The sequence below is a fragment of the Mustela nigripes genome, chromosome 8 (assembly GCF_022355385.1).
Source record: "Mustela nigripes isolate SB6536 chromosome 8, MUSNIG.SB6536, whole genome shotgun sequence".
Lineage (NCBI taxonomy): Eukaryota > Metazoa > Chordata > Mammalia > Carnivora > Mustelidae > Mustela > Mustela nigripes.
Window position 1 is genome coordinate 2892751 of NC_081564.1, and position 21897 is coordinate 2914647.

General features: G+C 55.1%; 1 protein-coding gene across 1 annotated transcript in view; it reads right to left on the bottom strand.

Moving 5' to 3' along the window:
- Positions 1–21897, bottom strand: part of TMEM132C (transmembrane protein 132C) — a 289840-nt gene that overhangs the window by 15921 nt on the left and 252022 nt on the right. Inside the window, exon 5 of the mRNA XM_059408191.1 lies at positions 9603–9746. Within this exon, the coding sequence (XP_059264174.1) occupies positions 9603–9746 (144 nt within the window). The remainder of the gene's footprint in view (positions 1–9602; positions 9747–21897) is intronic.

A 21897-nucleotide genomic window follows, 5' to 3' on the forward strand; every position in this document is an offset into this window, starting at 1 on the left:
GGGGAGAAGAGCATCGCTGTAAGCGTGACCTTGGCGGAGGGTGCGGCTGCTGTCAACCACAGGCTTGCGGGAGGGGCCCAGAGGGATGGACATGCTAACGTCTCTCCCCCTCCCCGCGTCGGCCGGAGCCTCCCCCGGCCTCAGCACGCAGGGAAACCAGGGGCGGCTGCACCTGGCAAAGTGACCACAAAGGTCAGCCTCCTGGAACAGGAGGAGGTGGTGCGGGGATCCGGAAGGGCGAGCAGGCATCTCCAGCACAGAGAGCGCTTCTCCTCATATTCCCATCTTCTTATCAGGGGCTTTGTGCGAATCACAGAACTCTTTTCAACTCTGACGAAATCCTTCGAGGAGTACAAGCTCTTCCTTGACGCTCGCCTGGGATCTCTCCCGAGCATCCTCCACGCACCGCCCCCTCGTGCCCTGTGTCCTCGCTGGTCCTCCTGCCGCAGGACCTTTGCACGTGCTGTTCCTGCTCCCTGAAGTCTCCTCCCCCACTTGCCTGTGTGATTTGTTCCTTATCTCCTTTAGGTCTTCCACAGAGTGGCTCCCAACCAGGGGCCATTGTGTCCCCTGGGAGACATTTGACAATCCTTGGAGATCTTCTGGGTTGTCACCACTAGGGCAGGGGTTGTCATGGCTGAAAGACAGGTGACTGGTACCTAACGGTTGAGGCCAGCACTGCTGCTCAACATCCTGCACCGTACAGGACAGTTCCCAGCAAAGGTCAGCACATCCCAAATGTCAGTGTGGCTGAGGCTGAGAAGTGCTGCCTTACCTTCACGTGCACTCCCCAGAGGCCCTGTCTCTGACATCTGCATGTGGACGGCAACTCCAGACCCTTCCTAGCTTTATTCTTCTCATTTGTCCTGTATTACTGTTTCATATGTTACGCATTTCAGCCATTTATAGTGGTTATTATTTGTGCTCTATTTCTAGAACATAAACTCTAGGATGACAAAGCTTTTGATTCCTCTGTTCAATGTTCGTGTTTATTCAGTGCCTAAAATAGTACCTGGTGCTCAGGTATGGGGCTTACCACTCCCCTCCTACTGGAGGGGACACTCGGGGCTACCTACTTCCCCCACTGTGCACAGGTGCACACACACGCAAGAGCATGCATAGACAGGTGCACATACACACAGGTGCACGTACAGGTGTACACACACAGGTGCAGACAGGTGCACAAACATGTATGCACATGGGACACATAGGTGCATGCATTATAGGTACACACAGGCACATACATACGTGTATGCACATAGGTGTACACACACAGGTGCACAGCACAGGTGCACACACAGATGCACACAGGCACAGGTGCACACATAGGTGCCCACATGCACAGGTGACCACACACACAGGTGCTCGCACACACAGGTGCCTGCACGCACAGGTGCCCACAAGAAGGCGGGCTTTCACGGGTGATTGCACACTCTGTAACAGCAACAGCAAACATTTGCTGACTGTTTATACTAAGCCAGGAGCCACTCTGACAGGTTCCCGTGGATGATGTCACCGAACTCTCTCCATGAACACATGAGAGAGAACTGCCTTATCTTTCGAATCCTATCCATATTTCAAGTGAGGAATCGAAGGCACAGAGAGGTGATGTAACTCGCCCAACATCACACAGCAGGGAGTCAGTGAGCCACACAGGGAGTCGAACCCACACCTCGGCTCCCCATCCTGATGCCCACCAGCTCTGTGATGATGAACCTGTTGTTTTGATCCTTCCCTCTTTCCTGCGGGCGGACTCTATTTCCCTTCCTGCTGATGTGGACCTGGCCCTGTGACGAGTTGGGCCAGGAGAGTGTGAATGGAAGGACAGCGGGCCGGTCCCAGCCAGGCTTTTGGGCGCCACGAGTGCTGGGGCAGGCCTTGTGCGCTCTGCTACGAGAGGATTTCCCTGACGTCGCTGCTGTCTCTCTGTCGCCCTGGGACGAGACCCGTGGAGCCCGACCTAGCCCTGCTGCACTGAGGGGTCCACTCGGCTGAGCCCGCAGACCATGGACGCCTTCTGTCTCTCCTCCTCGGGAAGCAGAGAGGCTGCTGGAGGGTTGGGAGGAAGAGAAGACGGGGCGCCCTGCTCCCAGGTTTAAGAAGGACACAGTGGATTCGGGGAAAACCCCATGGAGCACTTCTCATTCTAGAGCAGTGGCGTTCGTCTGGACCCAGCTTTGGGATTGGACCCGCTTCCTTTCTCAGCGGCCCGTTCCCCATGGCCCTTCTGGTCCGTGGTCTTCTCTCCCGGTGCTCACGGGGAAGCGTCACTGTTCTCCTGGAGGCCGGGCTCCCTGGTCACTGAAGACGTCACATTAGCTGTCCCAACTTCTCAAGGAGACAAGGACAGGGGACCGGCAGGGCCTGGGGCCGGCCAGCATTTCCAAGACGAGGTCTGGGGGCCTCCCTCTTTTCCCGTCCTGACCCTCACTGTGGAGGCTTAACGGGATTCCCACGGCCGCGGAAATCTGATCACGATGACCTGCACATTATCCCGCTGACCTTGAGGAATGTTGCGGAGACCGGGACACACCACACAGTCTCGGCTCGGCCATCCTGTCCTCTCGGAGGTAGTAGCTACGCTGGGCCAGGCCTGGCTGGGGGAGGAGGGAGCATTTACCCGGTGTCTGCTGTATACTAGACTCCATGCTGAGCGCGCACACACACTTTCCAGGCGAGGACACTGGGGCACAGAGAGGTTGAACAACCCGTCCAACGTGCCACAGCCAGGAGTCCTCGGCCTTGGATGTGACAACCGTGGTTTCGCCCCAGAAAGGCTCTCTCTCTCTGGCCCTTCCCAGTGCAACTGGTGAAAAGTCACCTCTGGTCTTTCACTCTGGAATTAAAAAGGACAATGGATTTAAAGACATCGCTTGTGGTCTGTGGTGACACGGTCTTCCTTCCCTGACGTCTCTGCGTCAGGCGCTCGCGGACCAGAGTCTTAGTAAACCCAATTTCTTTCCTTCTCTTTTCAGAAGTCGGTCTCACGCCGTCATGTACAGTGACTCACATGACTTTGAGAGCCGAGTCCCAGCTCCGTCCCCTGAGCGCGTGGCCCACCAGGGACGTTTAGGAGCAATGTAGTTTCTGAAGGAAAAGAAAGGTTCTGTGGCATTCTCTGAGACTTAACGGAGATATTTTCGACGTGTCTCAGTTTTAAGTGTTTAAGACGTCCGCCTCGGGGCTTTTGCACGTCCGCAGCGTGAGAAGATCGCTGCAGTCCAGCCGCGCAGTGCACGGGCCGCTGACACGGTGACTCGTCCCATCGCAGGTGTGCACGTGTGTGTGCACAGAAGGTGGAATTCAGGGTCTAGCCCGGAGCAAACGCCCAGAGCTTAGCACGGCCCCTTCTGCTGTGCACAGGCTCCGAGGCGGGGACCGGCCTGTTGCAGAGGACCAGGGCAGCTGGGGGATCCGTGTCCCGGAGCCGGCTAGGGCGCATGGCGCAGGGAAACTACGGCAGCTCAGATCTGCCGGGAAGGTCAAATGAGAAATTCCTGCAAATGCAGGAATAAGCCCAGTGCCTGGTACACGGCGGGCGGGCAAGTCATGCCGGGCCGGGGAGGGGCACCTGCGGAGGGTCGGGCAGACGGACCACCTTAGCCCCAGAAGTGTCTTTACAGGGGCTCTGGTTGTTCCTGTCTGGAGGAGGGGCATGGAAAGAAATTTCCAGAGTGACGGCTTTGAACAGATCAGGCCTGTCTCTCCAGGAGTTCATGCCAAGTCACCGACGCCTCGTCCCGGGGAGCCGTCTGCCTCATTTTCCTCCGGTGATGTCACCTGAGATCCCAAAGTGCTGGGGACCAGGACAGAAGGCACGGAGCAGTCCGGTGATGATGGGGCTGGGTGCCCCACGGCTTCTCTCTGAACCCCAGGCCTGGCAGAGCTACCCAGGGTAGGGGGTAGCCGCTCCCTGAACACGGGGCTGTCTCTCTGTCACTGGGGACGAGGAGCAGAGGGTGTAATCGCAGGGGTGTCCAGGCAGCGAGCACGGAAACAGTCCAGCCACATGTTGGATGGGGGCATCTCAGGAGGGGTGTCCTGGGGCCCCAGGACCAGGCCCCTGGCCGTGACCACCCTTGTCGTCCCTCTGGGAGCTCGGGGGCTAGAGGAAGCTGGGTCTGAGTCTCAGGCAAGCCTGCTGTATTTATATGGGCGTTTTCCTCTTCTGATTCGGGATCGCCCCACTCAAGCTGTCCACGTGCCAGGCATCTGCTTCCTTGGCGATTACCCGCTGGCTTCAACAGCCAACCGCAGGGCCATGTCCTCCTGGGAGAACCAGGGACACAGGCTTGCTAGGAGACTCCCAGAGAAGTCAGACTCCTCTGCTTCCTCCTGGCCAGTGGCTCCTCTGGGGCACGTCACTGCTCTGACTAATGTCACCAAGAAAAGCCAAGGAAGGAAGGTGATTCACGGACCGGGCTGGAGTGGCGCTTTCTCCCGACCCAGGCCACATTAAGAAATGGGAGGAAGGTTCTGGGACGGGGAAAGGTCAGGTGGCGAGGAGTAAGGGTCTGGGAGGGGAGGAGCCCCACTGCAGGCACCTGTTCTCTCTCCTGGGCCCAGCCCTTTTCAGTGGAGGACCTCGAGCCCGCGCATCAGTGGGAGGACTGCACGAAGCCCCGCCTCTGGCCTCAAGAATAGGGTCATGGACCACAACGGGGGTCTGCCCATCCCCTGGCCGCAGTGGCTGACTCGGGGTGAACCCATGAGCTACGCTGGTGCAGAGGGAATCTCGGGGGCTTTCCGGGCTGCACTAAAGGCATTTGTACGTTTTTTCTGGGATATTCCACATGTAAAAATAAGGTTTTGTAGCCACTTGCAGCCATCCCGGGACAGGACAACGTGTCTCAGAATTCAATCAGCACAAAAGAGACAGAAAGTCAAAAATGAAATGTTGGTTCGTTCACGTGGGCCCCGGGGTCCAGCCATTGCTCTCGTGCGGGAGCGTCTTCCCTCAGCAGCGGAGACGTCGCCGGAAAGGCCCGGCTGGGCCCCGCGACCGGTCCCCTGCGGCCCAGGAACGGCTCTGTGCTCCTGGGTCTGCTTTCACTCCGTGGCTCTTGGGGAGGAAGGTGCTTCTCCCAGCACCCTGGGGTGTGAGTGCAGGGGCCAATCTTCCCTCCCAGGGAAAGCCTGCCCACTCTGCCCCGGGGCCCAGGGGCACCACCTACCGCTGCCCACAGAACCACCCCTGGGGCTGCTGCCAAGAACCCAGCTTCCCCAGGACTCGGAGCCTGTGGATCCAAAGCGCCTGCGGTAGAGAGGAAGTTCCGGGCCCACAGGGGCAGCGCCCGGGGAGAACCGAGGCCCCACCCCGCGCGAGGGGACAATGCCCCATCATTGGCTACAGGACACGTCTTTTTTCTGACGACGCTGGCGTGTGGACAGATGGGGACGGCCAGCACTCCGTGGGGGTCACCAGGGCCCTGGGGCGGCTCAGTCACGTCCCCTCCCTGTTCCTGTTCCTGGAGACGTTGTTGCTGGGAAGCTGCTCTTCCTCCTGCTGGGTGGACATCCACGCAGACGCTCCCGGAGCGCTCAGCCCCCCCCCCCACATTCGATGCCTGCAAACCCACACTCGGGGTGCTGAGCGCACCCCAGACCCGACTCTCCGCACCGGCCGCTTCCCTTCCCCAGACGCCCACCGGCCAAGGGCACGCCGGGGGCTGCTGCAGGGGAGAGGAGGGAACAGGCAGAACCGTGCACATGCCGGGGCCCCTCTCGGCACAGGGCGATGGACCGTGCTTCTCTGATCGTCCACGGGGAAAAAGGGACAGCAGGAGGGCGGGTAGGTCCACACTGACCCCGGGGGCCTGACGGATATGCAGGGGTGTGTGTGTGTGTAGATTTGACAGTTACAAAAATTGTGGTGAAGGAAGTTTGTGTTTCGTGATCTCATGTTTCAAAAATTATTTTTCTATATATGGATACGCATCGATATTGTCAAGAGAGATGTGTAAGAAATGCTCGCTGAGCTGCTTTAATAAGAGACCACATACCGTAGGATTCCATTTCTATGAAATGTCCAAAAAAGGCAAATCTATAGAGACAGAAAGTAGATTAGTGGTCGCCCAGGGCTAGGGGTGGGGATGCGGAGTAACGGCAAATTGGGGGACAAAAATATTCTAAAACTGGGTCATGGCGATGGTTACCCAGCCCAGGAAGTTCACTAAGGTATCGCTGAACTCTACCCACAAAGCGAGCTGCAATTCTACTTATTTTAGCAACAGCGTGCCTAGCACATGGGCCCACAGCCCCCAGTGTCCCTCCCGGGGCTGTCGAAGGGATGCCTGAGCGGACCTCAGAGCTAAGTCCTTCCCATGTGTGGGCTACTAGGTCAAGTCCTTTTTGTGATTGATGAAACTTGGTAATCGTCACAGTGGCCTTCTGGACTAGGGACTATGACGGTCCCCACTTTCCGAAGGAGACCGGGCAGCAGAGGATGTACGAATTGCTCAAGACTGCAGAGCTCTGGACGGCGAGGTTGCGAAGGCTTTGGAAGATTTCTCCATGGTTCTCTTGCATATCCTACAAGCAAAGCCTCTATTGCCTTTGTCTGAATGCTGTTTTTCAAGGGTGTCCACCTAACGAGCATCCTTGGAAGGCAGAGACAGGGTCCCCTTAAAAAGCAGAGGGCAGGCATGCTTGTGGCCAAGCAGGAGAGAGACACACCCTCTCTCTCTCTCTTTGGGGTGAAGGACAGGTGGGCTTTTTGCCTCAGTCCATGGGCTGCTCTGACCGGGCGTCTTGGGTGTTCATGGCTCCCACGGTTCTGGAAGGTGGACGTCTCAGATCAAGGGGTCAGCCTGGTCCAGTCTGCAGCCGTTATTAAGAACTTGGGCCCCCAAAGCCCAGGGATCTTCTCTCACAACCGAGCCTGCATGCACAGGTGACCCTGGCGCGGCCCCGGGCATGACCCCGTGGGGAGAAGAACTCAGGCATCTAGGGCAGGGGACGTAGAAACACTGGCCGCACTCCGTCCCCGACCAGGGGTCGCTTCTTCCAGCAGCAAACTGGGGCGGCTTGTTTTGCCCGCTTGTGCCCAGGGAGGATGTCAAAGCCTTCGGCATCGTCTATAGAACTCAGCTCCGTCCAAATCCAGACCCTCCTGCACCTGCCACACGTTCCCTCCCCGCCCCTCCCCACGGCACCCCGAGCTGTGTCCCACTACCTCGGCGAGTATCGCTGACGTCATTAGACCCCGAACCACGGGCTGAGTCTGCGTCCTGGGGATGGCGTCCAAGTCCGCCCAGACGCTCCCACATCCCCGCCCCCCCCCCCCCGGCTTCTGCTGACCTGGGATGACCCGTTGCTTCGTCAGCAGCCCAGGGCAGCGACTCCAAAGTCGTTCCAGGTGGCGACTTTTAGTTCGGATACGTTTGTTTCTCTAAAGATACTGATCCCATTCCTGGAAACGCTAGTATATTCCTGGAAATACCAGGAATACTAGCTTTCTCTCTTCCTTCTCTCTAAAACGGTCGTAAGTGACGACTCCATGAGAAACTCATTTAAGAAGAACTAAAGGTAGTTACACCAACAACTACAGTGAAACTTGTTTCTGGGGATTTTGGCTCATGGACGGACTTTTTAACCCGTGTAGAGAAGTTGTCTGTGTGAACGTGTCCTTTCAAAGGGTCACACTTCCTTACCAGGGGTCCTGGCTCTTAGGGGATCGGTTGTTAAGACCAATGGTTGCCAAGGACAGGGTGTGTGACTGTGGCTGGGGCAGGACAGGCTCCAGATCAAACCAAGGGGCTCCTCCCCACCTTGGCCTCGCCAGGAATGTGGGGTGATTGGGCCACAAGGAAGTGGGGTGATGGTCCAGCCAGAAACAGAGCAGGCTTCCCTCAGAGCACTGGTTCTCTAACACACAGACAGCCCCCAGCAAAGAATTACCAGGCACAAAATACCGGCAGAGCCGACATTACGAAATCCCGCCCCGGTGTTGAGATCTTTGTGTCCAGTGGAGCAGCCACTGGCCACGGCGGCCGGGGGGCCCTGGAGTGGGGTCAGGTTGGACACGTGCCCTATGTGCGCATACGCAGTGGATTCGAAAGACTGGGTGCCAAAAAGTAATGAAATGTTGCATTCATCATTTTTATATCGATTGCATGGGACATGATCACAGTTTTCATATGACGGGTTAAATACCTGCATTTAAAACAATTAGCTTCACTGTCCTTCCTTTTCTGAGTGGGACCACTGGAGACACTGAAACCACGTGTGTGGCCCACGTGGCTTCTCCTGGACAGTGTGGCTCAGCACTTCCTCCCCTCCCCCTCCTCCCGCAGGACTCTCGGGTCTTCTGTAAGCCACTGTGGGTTTGGGACCGCCATTCCTCATCAGTCACTCTCGGGGGAATTAGGAAAAAGCGTCTCTTCCTTGAGATGCTCCCTACAATAGTCAGGAAGGGGCGAGAGCATCCTGGTGTGGCTGGGGTCCCTTGCCGCCACCGGGAGGCTATCACGACCCGGTCAGCTTGCATGCCACCCTCTGCCCAGTGCTCCGAGAGTGATGGGCGGTCGGAGCCGAGCGGGGCTGCGGTCTGCAGGGGAGGGTCTTTTCACCCTAACTCCCGCACTCAGTGATTTGTATGGTTCTCTTCGATGACACGTGCCGCTTTTAACCCCAGAGAAAAGACTCTGATGCTCTGTGTCAGACTCCCCTTGAGAGAAAAAACCCATTATTCGCTTGCTTGCCTTGGATCTGTTATGTTTTCTTCTGGGTGTGTTTCCAGGACTACAAAACATATGGAGAAAGACCAAATGGTTCATTTGGGCTTGGAACAGCCCGCATGCTCTCTTATTCCTTGAACAAGCATTGTGGGCACATCACAGTGAATATTGGCGGGAAAGACCAAGAATTAGGGTCATTCCACCAAGAAACTTAGTCTCTAGAGCAGGGCTTTTCTAGGGAAACTTTTCCCTGGAAAGGCGAATGAAGAGATGTGTTAGTTTTGTAGGTCATCACGGGACCCTCCTGCAGTCATGCAAAAGCCATCACAGACAATACAGAAATAGGTTTGAACGGCCATGTTCCAATAAAACTTTATTTACACAACAGAGGAGGGGGGCCGGATTCGCCTCACCATTCATGATCTGCCCTGTCGGTGGTTCCAACAGCTGCCCATGGGCCGGACTCACATTGCAGATGTATTTTTTGCCCATGAATAAAAATTATAATTGGTTGCCCATGGGGGAACACGAGCAATCTTTACATAAAATCCAAATCTGTAGTTTCTTTTGAGAAGACAGCAATACTGACTCCCAGGTACTCCCAGCCACACTAGCAGTAGCCGAGGATGGGCCATCCTTCTAGCCCGGGCGCGTCTGGCTTACTACTGCCTGTCGTCTGCTTGCTTCTTCTGCGTATTCAGGGTTTGAACCTCAGCCCAAAGCATACTCGATGAATACCAGGTTGGGAGTGATGCCAGTACGCAACATCAAAATGGAAAAACTTAGTGGAGTGACTGGAAGTGTGGTGTTTGTAAACCCACCAGCTGAACTGCTCATTTCTGGGCAGGGACGAACCTTCCCAGGGAATGAGGTGCTCAGCGGAAGTTCCCATCCATCCAAGCAGGTGAGCAGTGGGGCGCTTACCTGGATGACGTTCTCGTCTGTGGACTTGCACTCCACCGACTCCGAGATATCCGTCACAGCGCTGTTCTCCTCCACGGAGACCACCCTGATGGGCAGGGATACCGTCTTCCCCGTGAGTATGGCGGTGTTCAGAATTTCCGTGTCCTGGCGGAGGAAGCAGACGTACCTGGGTCAAGGGAGCAAGTCAGTGCTCTGGAACACTACCGGGAACCTTCCAAAGTGTTTGCCAGGTGGTCCTTGTCCAGAACCTGATGGCTTAGCCCTCCCCTTGGGCAAAGAAAGGCCGTTCTTGGGGATCATTTTCCAAGAACATTTAACAATTTAGTTTTACTTAGGATCATCTTCGTAGTGACCCACTGCAATGATTATCAGCTATTTTTTTCTTCCTTTGCCGAGACCGAGGGGAGGTGATGTTATCGGTCGGGTTTGGGTTGTAGGCAGCAGAAAGGAACTCCGTCTAGTCTTAGCAAGGTGTGGCGGTCGTTGGAGTAACGCGCCTCCCCACCCCGAAGCCCGAGCTCTAATCTCTGGAACTGGGGAGTCTATTCTGTTATGTGGTCTAAGGGCCTTTGCAGTTGTGATGCAGGGATGGATCTTGAGACGGACAGACTGTCCTGGGCAATCTGAGGCAGACCCAACGGAATCATGAGAGTCCTTCATAGCAGGTGACCACGAGGGTCAGAGGAAGAGGGCACAAGGCGGGTAACGAGGCAGGGGTCAGGGGGATAAGATCATGACCTGGGGGATGTGGGGGGCCCCCAGGGTCTAGAAAAGGACCAATCCTTGCCAACGGCCTCCAGAGGGAACCCAGCCCTTCTGACTCCTTGATTTTAGCTTTGTAAGACTCACTCCTGATTTCTGATGCCCAGAACTGTAATATATTAAGTTGGGACTCATCTGGTATTAAAGTAGGGAACTAACACCAGTTCTTATGAGCTGGGTCCTGGGCAGCTCCCAGGGTCACAGGAAAAGTCGCAGCAGGCCTCGGAAAAGCAGGCCCCTGACGTGCTTCCAGGTCGCTGAAAACCGGGAAGTCGGGGAATGGGGTGAACCGCTTCAGCCATTTCTCTTCTGAGTCCCTCTGCTGAGGAGCTACATTCTGGGGGTGGAGGGGGGGGAGGGCAGTCTGGTTGGTCTCGCGGGGGCTCAGTGCCCAACCCTTGTCCAGGGGAGGATGGCCTCCCTGTGACTCTCGGAAGAAGAGGGAGTGAAGAGAGTCCCGGCCAGCAAACCGGAGCCGATGTCTGCTCCAAGATCAGTGAGTCAGTCACTTTGATCCCCCGATGCCCAGGATCGCTAGACCTTGGTGACGGACGCTGGACCGCCGGTGCCGTCTTTCACGCAGACTTTTATGCAAACCGAAGGCTCTTTCTCCACTGCCCGTGGGAGTGGAGCTCGGGGACTTCGGCTCATTCGGTTCACACCCAGATCGTGCAATACCATTAGCATCGCGTCTCCCTCCCAGGCAGGGACATTCCAAGTGATGAGAGTCTCTTTTCTGTCTGGAAGCCCTTTGGTCATTCTTCCCTTTAGGGTCTAATGAAGATTAAAGATAAAAAAGGTCTGTGGCTTTGGGACGTCCGTCCGCGCCTTTTACCTCTGGGTCAGTTCATTCCAAAATCTGGCTCCAGAAACACCGCTCCTCTTTGAAGCCGGAGTTGTAAGGAAAGAGATTTCCTCGCTTCTTTCTCCAGGGAAGCAACGGACCCAGAAATGACCCTTGGCATTAAACAGGCGCACATCTGCAAGAGTCATCAGTTACGAGCAGAGTCCCAGCCTCTCTCTGAGGCTGCTGCCCACCTGCCTGCGGTGACACAGCCCTCTGCCGGGCTCCTCCTGGGTCCGCAGGATTCCCAGCGCTGGGACTGCAGCCTGGTGGCTCTCACACTGGCCATTCCCGATGCTAAGAATACCACGGAAATTCCCCAGTCCATTTCCAGGTTCATTACAGGTAATGCGCTCGGAGCTCAGTCTCTACATTTTCTCTCTCAGAATGGTCTTTGGCTAATGGCTTCATTAAGCCAGCAAGCTCCCTCGTGGGTTAATTGTGATTAGGTTCCTAATGGTCATTGCAGGTACACACACGCACACACGCTCCCCGCCCCCACCCGCTAACACTTCCGGGCCCTAAACGGAATCGTGTCCAGATTCAGACTGGGTGGACATGGTAGGGGTCTCCCCGGCCACCCAAAATTCCAGGAGCAGAGAATTAACTGTCACGGAGATTCCAAATGGATAGAGGAAGCTTTGGCGGGGGGGCTCAGTGGCTCAGACTGAGTCGAGCGTCCCTGTTTGAACTGCAGATGCGGGGGCTTAGGGCTGTGGGCTCGGCTGGAGAGGCGCTGGGGAGTGGGTCACGTGCTGAGTGTCCTCTGTGGGTCCCTCCAGATCCACTCTGCCCTGCGCTGGGTCCCACAAGGCTGACCCATGTGGACAAAGCTACAGGTCCCCTGCCTTCTGGCTTCTGGCCACCTTGGGAAGGTGTGTTTCACGCACAGAGTCTGTGTGGCTGGCAGGAGCGACGTGACTAATTCTGGCTGACACGGCGTGGGTCACTGCTGGGCAAGGACAGTTACCCACATTCCTCTAGGGACTTTTCTCGAGGCAGAGTGACCGGAAGTATTCCAGACGGCAGCTGCTGCGACAGCCTGGGGCTCTGAGCTATGAGTGGGGACCAGCCCCGGGTATAGAGTCTGAGCAAGAAGTAAGAACAGGGCACCTGGGTGGCTCAGTCGGTTGAGCGTCTGACTCTTGGTTTCGGCTCAGGCCCCGATCTCAGGGTCGCTGGGCTCTGTGCTCAGAAGGAAGTCTGTTGGAGATTCTCTCCCTCTGCTCCCCCCTACTCTATGTGCTCTCTCTGTCTCTCAAATAAATAAATTGCACCCCTCCTTTTATTAAAGAAGTAAGAGTGAATCTGGAGAACTTGGGCAAGTTTGTCACTGTCACACATCCTCCTTCCTCCGGACACGAAGGGAGACCTTCTGATGACACAGGAGGCACAGGCTGCGGGAGTAAGTTCAGTTTTGAACGTTTTTACTTCAGGCGTCTGGTTACTGCACCTATAACCACATAGCCAGCATGCAAGGGCATGTTTTGATACTGGTTTTTGTCACCCATGCCCCCCCACTCTTGATGAGCTGGATGCTTGTTTTAGCTGTCTAGGTTAGACGTGGGATTTCTGGAGGTTGGGATCTGCGTGTGCTGCGGACTGAATTGTGCCTCTGATCCCAAAACCATATACTGAAACCCTAATCCTCAGTGTGACTATATTTATAAAAGTAAGAGGTATCTTGAAAGGGATAATTAAGGTGCTGTGGGGCTGTAGGGTGACCCCAAGCCTGCAGGACTCGTGTTCTTTTAAGAATAAGAAGTGACACCAGGGATGCAGTTGTCTGCAAGTCAAGGAGAGACCTCGGGAGAAACCAAGCCTGCTGACACCTAGATCTTGGACTTCCAGCCTCCGGAACCATGAACCCTGTTGATGAAGCCCCAGCCTGGGGTCGTGTGTAACCCCAGAAGCCGGTCCTGTGCCTTAACACAGCCCTGGACACTGAATTACAAAGTGGGGCCAAGACTTGTCCTCTCTCAGGACCTTGAGAAGCAGTTTGTGCTATGACGAAGAAAGGGCTGAAATCGTGGGATTACAGAAGGCAACAGCAAATGCTGCGGAAGCAGGAGAACAGAGAGAAATGCAGGCTTGGGCTGGACACATCGGACAGGTCTGGCAGGAGATGACGTGCGTCTGGCCCCAGTGACCCAGGAGAGGGGGCGTGGGGATGGAGGGAAGCTTTCCTAGAATCAAAGTGTGTGGTATGCGTGTGCATGTGCCTGTGCGCATGTAGGGGTGGTGTGGGCGTGCATGCGTGTGTGCGTGTGCAGTGAGCATGTGCACGCCTATACGTGAACTGACACAGCAGGCACAGAGGGACACATGATAGGTTGTCCTCCCAAATTCCTTTTCAGTCAAGGCTAATTCAGTGTTTAGATGAGATGCCATGGACATCTCATTGAAATGCCTACGACTGTCCCATGTTCAGGAGCCTACCCAAGCCCCTGACCTGGGACTCAGGGGAGTGTCTCCCTGCAGAGCTGGTGTCCCCTGCTCGCCGGCCCTGGCTGCCCTGAAAGCAAGTCCATCGCCCCGTTTCCCAGCCACCCCAGTTTGACAGAGGCAAGACTCCGGGAGACATTTCCTCTCTCCAGCTCTGGGGTTTCCCCGCCCTCCATCTCCTTCTACCACAGTCCTGTTCTACTGACAAGAATCAATAAAGTTGGGGGACCCTAAATCACTGTCATTTCAAATTTGAAGAAAGCCCGAGGCTTCGGAGAAAACATGCTTTGTTGTGTGAGGTGCCCTCATAAATGTTAATTGCTTTGGCTGTTTCCTGTATTTTTACAAATTGTATTTTAAATTTTTAAATAAAGACAGATTCTGGAGTGTGAAACAGACGGAGGGGTGTGCATTGATCCCGGTGACGCTCTCGGGAAGGACAAGGGGGGACACATGGATACACCCAGCGGTGGCCAGCCATGGCCCGCAGACCGATACCAGCCATGTGAGGGGACTGAGTGCAAGGAGACGCATGGAAGGCCACACGGTGCTGGGTCCCATCCACGCGGGATGTCCAGGACAGCAAATCTGTGCAGATGGAAGGTCGCCAGCAGCAGCGGGGGAGGGGAAGGCGCAGCGACAGTTCAAAGGGCAGGAGTCCAGTCTGTAGACGATGGAAACCTTCTGGGACCGGGTAGTCGTCGTGGCATCGTTTTGTGAATGTCCTGAGCACCACTCAATCACGGACCTGCAGACGGCGACTTTGATGGCATGTGGTCCGTCTCTCAGCACAGAAGGAGGAAGGAAAGCAGAACCACGGGAAGGCCATGGCCAGGGTCACATCTAGCTTGGCCCCAGGCGAGCCGCCAGGCCTCCGATGAGCACCCGGTCCCACTCAACCACAGGTGACGCGCCCAGAAGTGGGATCTGCAGCTCTGAGCAGGACGCCTAGCCTTTAAGCCACCAGTGAGGGTTCAGGACCACGGACAGAACCCGCTGATTGGCGAGAACTTTCCAGACGGAGCAGAAACAACCCCTCTCGAGGCAGATGTCCCTGTGAGCCATGGAGAAGCCTCATCAGTAAAAACCTCAGGTCACTTTTGGGGAGCTCTTGCTATGAGCCAGGGGCCTCTCAACACCGTCATTTCTACCCCCAACACAAAGCAGGTCGTCTCCCTAGCCCCGGTCTGCAGACGGGGAAACAGAGTCCCGGCGCTGATCGAGCGGCGGCTTGTTCAGGGTACGCAGCGCAAAAGGGACCTCAGCAGGTTTGAACGTACGTCTCCAGGGCTGAGCCACCTGTTCTGATGGCGTAAGAATCCCAGGAGGGGACGGCCATGAGTCCTGCCTGGCTCTGCCCCCCTTCCTTGCTATTATTTAAATTCTCCAAGCATCTGCTTCTGGGCTGTGAACCTGGGAATACTTAGTATCGTTGTGAAGATGACCTCTGATAATGTTTATGAGCTGCCTCTCCGGGCTCCGAACAGAGTCCGCGTGGACGGGGAGGGCAGCTGGTCCGCGTGACTGGGAGGGGTGCTGGGCAATCAGCCCACGGAGGCGAGCCCAGCCTCTGCGCCATGTGTGTGTGCGGTGTGCGCATGTGTGTAAGGATAGAAGATTACAAATAGGACACGTGTGTCGCATGCATCGAACACGCAAAATCTGGAACAACGGAACGTTACCACGTTTTGTGTTCACTTCAGTTTTTCCTTTTGTAAAGACAGGAAACAGGGCTGACGGCTTTGAAAGCTCTCATTTCCTCCAGTCCGGTTTCCGAATATGCTCCCCAGAGGCACTTGCCATCGGGAACTTGACGTCCATCTTTGATGTCTGCGATTTTGAGCTTTTATCAGATTCCCACGTATGTAAAGAAACCACAGCATCGTTCCCTCCATTTACATTTTTCGCAAACGTGTCTTCTATGCCGTTCACGCCATATTGGACGTCCTCAGCTCGCTTCTTCATCTCGCGCATCGTTACGTTTTCCCCATCTACCTGTGTCCACCTGGCTGGACCATAGCTCTAGTCTGAGAGCCACATCTGCACGCTGATCTAATTCTGTCTCAGAGAGCAACTGGATGTCCATCATCTGCCCTCTCTGGGAGATGGAGAGTTCAGGAAGTTTCACACTCTGCCATGACAACGAGCTCTCTCTCGTCTACACACGTGTTTGAAATTCCCCAGCACCTCTTTGTACCTGTGGAATTGCTGGGCTGAGCGGCACACACGCTTCCCCTTTGCCCTGCCATACCGCCGCTCATGGTCATGTTCTCCACTAAACTCTGAGCAACAGCACGTGAGAGTGCCTTCTGAAATTCTTGCCAGCATGTGGGTGGTTATGTGTCAACAAGACCAGGTGACAGTCCCCAGTATTCCTTCAGACACTAGTCTAGGTGCGACTGTGCCGGTAACTTAGCAGACGTGATTCATGCCCGTCGTCAGTTGACTATCTGGAAAGCAGATTATGTTAGATAATCTGGTGGGCCTGGTTTAATTAGTTGAAGACACTGAGATGCAAACTTGAGCCTGAGGGTTGTGGCTTCCGTCTGTATGCCAGAGAGACACCTGTGGGTCTATGGATCTCCCTCTCTCCAGATAGAAAGATCTACGTATCGTACATGCCACATGTGTGGTTCCTTCCCTCCATACTGCTCTGACAGTCTAGAAAATGAGTCAGTGGTGGGTGAGCATGGATGTGATGGACAGGTGGCTGGCCCATTTTGCCTTAGACTCCAGGGGACACACCGGATAGGGGCATGAGGATACTCCCCATTTCTATCCAACCCCTGTGCTAGCTTCCAGTAACTCAAATCCAGGCTTCCCTCTTTCCGCCTGTGGCCAGAGAAGCTGTCCACTCCCCTGAAGGGTGGGAGAGGAGCCAGCTGGTCTGAAAACCACATGTTCCCCTCTTGGCTTTGAGGCAGAAGACGTGGAGGGGAGCCTTCCAGCAACACAGGTGCCGACAGATCCAGCATGTCTTGCTGGGATCTCCTCCAACTGCGGACTGAGAGTTTCACCTCTTCCCCAAGGAAGGCAGCTCAGAGGGGACCAGATTAACGGGAAGTCTGCCGTTTACTGATTCATCCTCGACACTGGTGTAGAGATGGCAACTGTGTGCTGCTTCTTAGAATGGATTTTTAAGAATTTATGTAATTAATTTAAACATTTGCAGGAAGGGAAGGTTGCAAATACAACCTTGCACATACATTTCCCAGGATGTTAGATTTTGCAGACCAGTCGACAAGATCAGGGGCCAAACCCTGCCCTCAGTCTGCTTTTATAGAGTCAAGTGCCAAGAGTGGTTATTGAGTTTGCTGAAGCATTAAGAACATGTAACGGACACTGTATGTGTCCCTGTACAGCTTAAACTGCTCGCTGTCTAGCCCTTTCAGGAAAAAACAATGCCTATCCATGGACAAGGAGATCATTTTCCTAAAATGAGGGGGCTCTCAGTGCATCTCCTGGGGGCCTCTCCAGTTCCCGTCCAATTCCTCTGGAGGTCAAGTCCTTCTGCTTCGCTGGACCGATGGGGCCGGCATCCCTGTGGATGGGAACTCCTGTCATCCTGATGGCTTTTCTCTGCCTCAGTTGTAACCTGCTGTCCTGCACTGGGTCCCCAGCCGGACATCAATAGCTATCCCACAGCTTTACCTGCTCTGGACTTTGTATATATGCTGTGCAATTACCAGCACTGGTGCAGGAGTCCTGGGTGCTCTGGACGCAGGAAAAGCATTGCGCCCACGGAAGAGCAAGGACTTGTGCTGGGCCCGAAGGATGTTTGGATGGCAGCTGTTTTTACAGGTGGATCATAATTCGCGGTAGTGGTTATTTTTGTGGTATTTGTTTCCCTGCATGGTCTTGGCTTTTGGGGGGGGAGGCGATATGTTTACCCAAATAATAGGAAGATCCTTCATCTGGCCCTTCCAGACATCAGCGTGGAAGACAACATTACAAATGACTGGTCCCAGAGGAAAGATGGAGAAAGAAAGTCAACAATGTCTTTCTCCAGGTCAAATGAAGCGTGGTCTGTTGACAAAGCATGCCAGGGGGTTACCAGAGGCACCCTCCTGGCAGCCGGAGGGCACGCTGGCTCAGGCAGCAGACTCTCGGGAGATCAAAGGTCCAAGTTTGGAAATCAAGAAGAAAGTCCAGCTGCCAGCATTCGGGGGGCGGAGACCCTCACTGCTCCCATGAACACAAGCTCAGAGAACCCATTTTGCCGTTCGCACACTTGCTGTGTGGCGTTCCAGGTCCTGCCTTCTCTGTGCTTTGTCTTCCTCATCTGTGAAATGGGATAATCGCATTTTCCTCCGGGGACCTCTGAGAACCTGAGGAGAAGGTACGCAAACCCTGTTGTTCAGTGCTCGGTACAAAGAGGGCCCCTCCATGAACATTAGCTCCATCCGGGAAACAAAGTCCAGGAGCCGTGACTCTGGATTTCAATGTTCTATGTCACCAGATCAGCCCCGAGCTCTCAGCTGTAAGACGGCATGCATTCAACTGTGACTGAATTGGGAACTAATTTAGCATTGCTTGCAAGTTGATGGAGGACCCGTTTAACTAAGCTTTCAGTTCGATCTGGACAGATCATCAGCAGGACCCCCAGGAGTGATGGGAATGGGCTTTGCTTACAGGCTGCAGACCCTTGAAGTTGAACCCCAGGGTGCGAGCAAGGGGGAACCTGCAGGTGATGATCCCTCAGTGTATTTGGGGTCTAGGACTGACCTTCCAGGGAGTGATAAAGCTCCCCCTTCCTGAAGTAAAGAAAAAGATCCCCCCCCACCGCCCACCCCACAATTCATCAGCCTAGCAATGGTGAGGCCAGTCCGGCAGGATAATATGTTGAGAGATTCGAATAGTTGAGACATTTGAGCAGGCAACACAGGCTCCCCAGATTCCCAAGATAGCAGAGCGTTCACAAATATTGACAAAGCATCTTGGCCAAAATCAGGAGAGAAAAGGGGGCTCCCTTGCCCCACCCCTCTGGAGCAGAAAGTCCTCTCTTCTGGTGTTTGGATTGTGGGAGAGGGAGCAAGCACCCGGTCCTGGATGGTCCTTCTGGGAAGTGGCAAGATGCTGTCTAGTGTGTCTGTGCAGCAACACACACACATGCACACACACACATACGCACAAGCACACACCACCCTCTGAATCCCAGAAGTGGCCCAGAAAAGACAACGGAGACAATAGAGAAATGAATTGATTTGGTTTGGAGGAAATAAACGTGAATGACATTGTAGCACAAAGGGGCTATTTGCCACTCGGCACCCCTTCTCCTCTTTCTCTTTACTAGCGGAGCTACAATGTTTTGGCGAGTGGGGTGGGGGAATAGGATGACGCTAACACACTGAACTGCTCAGTCTCCCTTGCAGCAAGGGGTGATCTGGTGACCCAGTCTTAGCACAGACCTTCTCAAAGTGTGCTGCCCAGACCAGCAGCTGCAGCATCACCTGGGAACTTTAGAAATGCAGAATCTTGGGTCTCATGCTGCACATACTTAAGTCAAAACTCTTGGGGGCAGAGCCCATTAGCCTGTGTTTTAACCATCTCTCCAGGTGCTGCTCAAAGCTTGAGAAGACTTTTAGTGTAAATGTAAGTGGAAATATTACATGGCACGATAGGAATCTGCTTTGTGGGAGCTGGACTCCATTCTTTTTGTCCCTTTTCCAGCTACCTGGAATACAGATACAATGGCCGGCACGTGAGCAGCCATCTTGGACCACGAGGCAAACCTGGAAATGACAACCACTCCCTGGGCATGATGGGGTAGAGAGATAGAAGAAGACTCAATGTCCAATAACTAAGGAGTGGCCCTGGGCTTAGGTATGTGAGATAAACTTCCTTTTTGTTGTAGTTATTGGTTTTGAGAGTTAGTAAACTCGGGCAAACCTAACGCTGCTTCGGGTAGATGTTCTTTGCACGCTTGAGCCGATGCACAAAGACTGCTGCTTGCCATACTGGCAGTGGCATTTCTAGTGGGGGAACCATGGGAAGGCCAGGGTGCTCTTGATGGCCTGCACTGGGAAAGGCAGGGGATGGTGCTGTTGTCAATCCTGTCAGCCAAGTGAGGCTAAAAGCAGAGCGTTCTGAGAGCCGGCCTCCAGCAGAGACCAATAATTCACCTGGATTTGCAATAGTGATAAATAAATAAACAAAAATAAAAGACTCCAAAAGGGTCCTCATTTTCCCAAATCAAGGCATCCTAGTTAAAATGATGCCCCGACCACCTAGGAACCAACTGGTATGCTGATTAGTGAGGGTGTCTGAAAGAAGGTTCTGGATTCAGGGCAGAAGAGTCCAGAGACGGGCCATCCGATGAACAAACTGACTCTGTTCGGGGCGAGCGGTGATTTACATAATCCTGGGTTAAGAATATCTTATGTACACTCAAGGGCGTTGCGGGGTGTGGAGGGGGGTCCTCTCAGATGTGATTTTTCCCTCTCACCAGGCGAGAGCAGACACTCAGCTCTGCTGCATGGCCGGGTCTCACGAGCTTTCTCATCAGGAAGGGAAGGGGAACTGATCCCCGGCGGCTTGCGGGCGGCAGGCCTGGGGCACAGAGCCAGCTGGGACCTGCTGCCTCCTCCCTGTCCATTTCCTAACGAACCGCTCCCCGAGTGCCACATGAAGTTCTGGTAAAATGGATTTTAAGAATCCTCTGGGAGACCCCGGTGGGGAGTGCACAGCGGATGGGGACGTGGACGCTAACACGCTTGCGGCCGCTCTGAGTCCTCCGGGAGCAGCCAGGGCCCGGAGGTGGAGAGGCCAGAGGGGACCTGGGAGTGTCTCCCCCTGACGCAGCAGGACCTCTGCCCCCAGCAACGTGTCGGCCCTCCACGTGCAGTCGTGCTCAGCTACACTTCCTCCTCCGCCTGGCTTCCACCGCGGTTCCTTCCAGAAATCCCAGCATGCTGCCATGGGGCCCCAGGGAGGGTCTGCGCCCGAGGGCAGGAAGCCTCCCAGCCACCCGCACCCCCTCCCTGGGCAGAGCACAGAGAGCATGCTGGGGCTGAGTGGGAAGACCCTGTAAGGCCGCGGATCCTGTCGGACTATTTATGGGGTGCCTGAGAGGTCAGGGGGCACACATTCAGCATCCCGAGAGATTGGGTGTAGTCTGTGAGGTTTTAGGGCTGCTGCTTCAAGTGCTACACATGGGGCACCTGGACTGCAGGAAGGTGCTCTCTGACCAGCCGGCGGTGAAACAGGGGATCCTGCCTCCCCTCCCACGGCTTTTGGTGCCTCCTGCCGTGTAGACACCCGGCTTCCGACTCTGCCTCCATGGCCACTTGGGCCCTCCCTGTGCATGTCTGTGACCAGGTCTCCCTTCCACCCTGCGGACATGGGTCATCGTGGACAAGGGCTTCCCAGTGACTTCATCTGGAACTGATGACATCGGCACAGACCCCATTCCAAGGAAGGGCACATTCCAGGGCATCGAGGGTGAGGTCTTCCACCACCTCCTTCTGGGGGTATGAATCCCCGGGACGCCGCTCTGTCCTCCTCGGAGAACATCTGTGTGGATCTTTGCCACATTTGACCTTCATATGGCAGAGCAGAACACATTACTGTTGCCATGGTGGGGGAAACTGAGGCCCAGAGGACTTATACTCAAACTGTCCCGCCTCCTGACAGCCAAGCCCCCTTCCGTGAGCTCCTTCCTTTTGCAAACGGCCCCTCTGGGCGCACACTCAGCCTGGATGTTAGCACCGTCATCAGTGGTGAAAACACCAACCCCCCACAGCCACATCGTGGTTCGGAGTCTTTCTGGGCTGCTCCCAGCACCTCTGCACGTCCTGCTCTAGTCACTCCCTCCAACAACCTGGAGAGGCAGGTATTCCGACGCCCCGACCTTGGAGGTGGGGATCCGCGGGGCTGTGGGAAGGGGGGTCTGCTGTCCAGGAAGGCACAGCGGGCAGGTGTGCCTCTGGGGGAGAGGCGGCCCCTACCCCCGCCGACACCTGCTCCCTACAAACACTGCGACGTGACTTCGAGAAAGCAAATGCATACATTAAACCTTTCAGGAAAGTATCTTAGAAAACTCTATGACTCATAATAGTATATACATATAAATTATACATGGAGATATGACTCAGGCACTCGACACCTCTCTGGCCGCAGACAGACCACCTGCATCTAGTTCCCGAACATTCCCCCCCCCCCCCCAGAGGAAACCCCGCGCCCCTTCGCCATCCCTCCCCAGCCTGGGTGGGGTCGCCTGTGACCGGCTTCTCTCCCTGGCCGCCA